Source organism: Eucalyptus grandis, chromosome 5 (assembly GCF_016545825.1).
Source record: "Eucalyptus grandis isolate ANBG69807.140 chromosome 5, ASM1654582v1, whole genome shotgun sequence".
Taxonomy (NCBI): domain Eukaryota; kingdom Viridiplantae; phylum Streptophyta; class Magnoliopsida; order Myrtales; family Myrtaceae; genus Eucalyptus; species Eucalyptus grandis.
Window position 1 is genome coordinate 31,806,442 of NC_052616.1, and position 5,293 is coordinate 31,811,734.

At 38.1% G+C, this 5,293-nt stretch overlaps 1 protein-coding gene across 1 annotated transcript; it reads right to left on the minus strand.

The window, feature by feature from the left end:
• Positions 1-1,578: 1,578 nt before the first annotated feature.
• On the minus strand, positions 1,579-1,935 carry LOC104446750 (transcription repressor MYB5-like). Its single transcript, XM_010060566.1, has one exon. The coding sequence runs from the start codon at positions 1,933-1,935 to the stop codon at positions 1,579-1,581; it is 357 nt and encodes a 118-aa protein (XP_010058868.1).
• Between the last annotated feature and the right edge of the window lie 3,358 nt (positions 1,936-5,293).

Genomic DNA, 5,293 nt, shown 5'->3' on the forward strand with positions numbered 1-5,293 from the left:
CCAATAATGGTAACCCGACCTTTTTCTAGAACATCACTAGTTATGAGGTTTAATGGGTAAGAACAAGTTATTGAATGTGATTGTTTAATACTGACGTAGCCCTAATATGAGAAGTTAGTATCGTCTGTTACGTTTTGTAGGCTGAATTGAATTCTCAATGAAGTATGATACAAGTTTGTAGTGTGTTGATAGTAACAGAAGCACATGGTAGATACTTCACCTATATGAGCTTAGAAGTGGTGCCGCTTCTTACGAAAGTAAATGTTGCTTTCTAGAGAGCTCATGAAACAGGATCAAGCACAAGGCCATAATAGTGTGGAGTAATATAGAACTTCTCGTTGAAACAAGAGGTTAGTGTATGTGTGGTATGTCCGGTTCTATTACATAAAAGTACAAGTTTAAAGCCGAGCCACTTGTCATTTTGATAGAGCTTTGATATACTTGCACTAAGTAAATGTTTAACTCAAAAGAGATCTTTATGTATGTATATTAATCTTATTGAAATTTTGGTTGTATGGTTTTTAAAAAACTTTAATTTTGAAATCCTTGTTTTACAAACAAAGTGGGGGATTGTTGGAGATTTGTTTGTTAAAACAAACGGAGAGTTTTCTTTGTTCCACATAGAAAAAGTGGGAGGGAGTGTGCTAATTTAAAAGTACGGGTTTTTCTTTTTGTAGTTAAAGGAATGATTGGGTGGGGCTAGACCCCACCATACCCGCGTGTGAGTGCACGAATAATTGCACGATTTTGGCGCACTTAGCACGCTTGCGCGCCCGCAGTTTAATTAGCATTAATTCATTGCGATTTATTTATTTTATTTTATTATTTTTTTAATTCAAAGGTTGCCTTTTAATTGGAGAATTTTCGGAAATGAAATATAAAACGAAAATTCGAAATTCGAAATTCTATTTAAAAAAAAAATTACTTATTCGGTTTTGCAATTTTTTCTGAAAGGTTGCAATTGTTCGGTTTTCGATTTCTTCCGAAGAGTCGCATTTGTTTATCCGAATAATTTTCTAAAAGACATGTTTGTTCATTCTTTGGCAATTTTCACGAAGAGTTGCAAGACTATTTCATATATATATTTGTCATTTTCGGGAAGAAAAATGTGGTCATTTTTCGAGTCTTCTTTTTGAAAAACTGCAGCCAATTTTCGATTGTTTTCCTATAGAGACCCTAGAGAAATACTAAAATTGCTATCTAGTATTCTCATCCGAGACTTTGTTGTATCCTGGAGAATTTTTGCCAGTGACCATTAGCAACGTTGTGGGGCAAATAAATCCTTAAAGAAAGTGATATCACGCCTCAAAGTCTGAGTTGTTTTACTGATCCGATTTCATTGTTCAACCCATTTCGAAGCCATATTTTTCCAACACTCATGAGCTGAAAAATGTGAGAGAAAGTGAGTGAGCGATTGAGTGAGAGTGTAGGTTCTATTGAGAGATGGGTAGAGAGCTGAAATTCTGTAGGCATTGGTGGCGAATCGGTGAGTGGAAGAGAGAAACCAAGTGAGCGATCGAGAGAGAACATCGAAACCCTAATTGGCCCGTCCTCAAGAATGCATGAAACTAGCCAAGATTAGGAAAGCTCAACCTCGATTGATCCGGCTCGATGATCTTCGAGAATTTGGGGAGGAAGAGAAGGGTACCCATTGCCGAGGAAGTAGTGGAGGCAGAGGATGAGGTCCTCCTCGTCTAGGGCGATCTGGTCGCGCTTGACGGACGGGCGGAGGTAGTTCATCGAGCGGAGGCAGTAGCTCTTGCTATAGTGGAGGAGGCCGGCCCACTTAGGGAGGGTGCGCCTCCGTCCCTCCCGTCCCTCCCCCTCGTGGTTGATGTAGCCGGCGAGGAGCTCGTCCTCCTCCAGCGTCCAGGGCCCCCTCTTCAACCCCACCTTGCTACAGTACAGCGTCTTTGTGTAGTCTACGTGGACCATGCCCAAATGAAGTCGTTTGATGTCAATTAGGGTTGTCTCGCGTAGTCTACATGGATAATGTAACATCATTCACCCTGTCTATGTGAATAATTTCTCTCTTTTCTTTTTAAATGCCACACCATTTAAAATTTTCTCCGGAAAAAAGCCACATCAGCTATTTGGTGAAAACTCTCACTGTTGACACTTAAATGTTCATTATTTTTCCAATTTTGGTACTTAAATGTACATTTTGGAAGTTTTGGCACTTATGTGTCTTCCGTATTAAGTCGTGGCACTTGAGGTGTACTTTTGAACTTACGTAAATCAAGATATATTAATTGTTGCACACCATATCAATTCTTCAACGTGAGACCATTGCCTAGCATCTTTTTAGCATTTTGAATTTTGCAAATTGGATGTTGCCAATTATTAGCGCCTCGGTTTCTCAAGATCTTCCAAAATCTTAGGTTCTGGTTCTCTACAGAATATGAAAACGATCATAAACATAGATACAGGACTAGAGTTATCATCAAATTGGTTCAAGAAAATCTAGGTCGATTGGACACTAAAAAAGCTCAAGCAGTAATTGGTAAGTTGATTACCTAAGTGTACCTATGAAGGAACTGTTGAACTCAAATCTAAAGATCTTAGGTCCCGAGGTTCAGTAACGCACAAGAGAGATTATTGTTCCATGACGCCCTTTCGGTACAATAGGCTTATTTTTGGTTATGTTCCTTTTTATTCATCATTAATTTCTTAACCATGCACAATTTTTTTGTTTTAAAATGTCGTCGAAACACTCATCGTTATTAATTAACATGGCAGTATTCTCGTGTAGTGGGGTTAGAGTGCGTATACAAATGTTAATTCGGATACAAAATATAATCATGATTTGAGACAATTACATGGCATGGCAACCATGGCAAATTTGAAATTTTGATGAGAAAATGATATGACATGGCAATCTTCATTTGCTAAATGACATGGTAAATCAATTTCGAACATGAAGATGAAATGACATGACATGCAATAGTAACATGCACATGATATGGCAAATCAATTCAAAATATGATAATTGAATGATGTGAGGTATACCATTTATGCCATGTGAGTAGTTGTTTTCCAGTAATTTATGTATAAACACACATTTTCTTTTTTGTTAGTTCCGAACATAATCAAAATTCAGCTGAAAATATTATTAATAAAAAAAGCGATTTTTTTTTTTTTTTTTTTGGAAAAGGAAGACAAATCTTTCGTTTATAAGAAAAGATTTTCAGAGTCCTGTTATGAGTATATTTTTATGTATAAAAATATGGTTAAAACTTTGTGATCTATTTCGTGCTCCATACTTGTCCACTTGCACAGGGCCATAGTTTTAAGGTTCTAATCATAAAGATGTCCCAACTCTCTCGAGGTCCCAAGAGCACTACTGGACAGGCACTAATTTCCTCTCGCAAGGTAGTACTTACGCTTCAGACGACCATCCCAAGCCCTACCGATGGGAACTTAGATTCTTAATTCTAGTTATTTATTAACTAGAGTATCCACTAATCTATTCTAGGTCAATTAGAAGCCAAGTAAGATATGGGAGGTTGCCCCACTTCTGTAAACAAGAGTATTACATACGGGAACTTGATTATGCTAGATTAACCTAACACTATAATGGAAAGCTTTAATGAGGTCTTGAATGATTTTAATTCTTAAATGCATCTACATGTCCATGCATCTATGTGAATAAATCTACTAAAAAAGCTACCAAATATAAACAATGTATTTCGAGAGTGAACAACTAAAACGTAAGAAAAGACAAAAAATAATTACATAAGCCTCAGGCCACAATTATACGAGGTCTTTGAATAACTTCCTAGTACAAGACAATGAGCGTTAAATGGAAAATATAAAAATACTTTTGCAAGTTTTCTAAAGTAGACTATCACATAAAAGGAAAGTGAATATGCAAAAGTTATATGTTATATAAAATGGGAAAAATCTATTTTACATATTCAAATTCAACCCTAAATCATTCAATTGATTCAACGAAGTTATACACTTTTTAATGAAAATGCAATCAAGTCTTTTTAGACAAGACTTGCTTCAATTTGTTGATATGGTGATCAGTAACCACTGGCCATGCTATGTGTCATTGTCCGCAATTTGACATGAACAAATTTACTTTTTTTGACAAAAAAAAAAACAGATTTACTTAAAATGACGCGATTTTGCTTAATCTTTCTGATTTGTTTTTTCTCTCTTCTTTTGTTTCTCTAGTTCCTTTTGGTGGCTGTTCATCCTCTTTTTTCCACTTCTTTTCTGGAAAAGGAAGAGAAATCCCCACGAGCGAAGCTGAAGTGACGAGGACGAGGGACCATCTTCACGAGTGAGAATTGGACAGACGAGCGAAGTTGTGGAGTTGATGAGGCCCTTCACCACCGGATGGTCGGCTAGGATGAGTTGGTCGGAACAAGAGACCATATCGGTGGTGATTGCCACGAATGAGAAACAGAGAGATAGTGCCCGTGGGAAGAAGGTGAACAGTAAGCAGAAGGAAAGAAAAGGAAAAAGAAAGAAAGAAAAAAGACGACAACAACAAGAAGTTGAAGAGGAGCTCATTGAGATCCCGGTGAGCTGGACGGCCATGGGCCAAGTCTCTACATCTTGGCGAGCATGGCCACTTCTCCATGGCCGTCGAGCTTGTGGCCATCAAAAGCAAGAGCAACAACTTGGTTGGCCCAGATTTGGTTCGTTTAGGATGAGAAAGAGAGTTAGTCGACTCAGTTGGCCTCACCACTGATTATGCCGTGCCATTCGCAGTGCGTCATGTAAGAGTTTTTCTAATTGTGGACTACATTAATTGATATTGTAATTTACCGTTTAACGTTTACCATTTTACGGGGTTTGGTCTAAGGTGAGATATAAGGTTTCTTAATTAGTCTAATATGGGCTAGCTAGTGTGGGCCGAGTTGAGCCTGACCCGTAATGAGAGGGACTAGTTGGAAACTCTATAAATAGTGCTCAAGTCTCTCCTCTAACCCTAATTCTCACATGTATCCTCACCTAAGGGGCGTTTACCTAACGTTACACGTGAGGGGGCCGCCTCATTGAGCCAGTGATACAGAGGACAATAGAGGAAAATAACTTGTGCGTGGAACATTGTGTTTCTGTTTCTGCTTTAAGAACAGTGGATCCCCTTGATGAGTGGGTAATCCATTTTTGCTTCCACTTTATGTTCGATGGATCCCAAAACAGGTGCGTTAATCTTTCTACTCAATTATACATGTTCTTGTTTTGGTTATGGAGATCTTGGGGTTGCGCAATTTGCGTCCAACATGTGGTATCGGAGCTTCCATAATCTTAGAACTTGAATGCAATTGATTTTGCC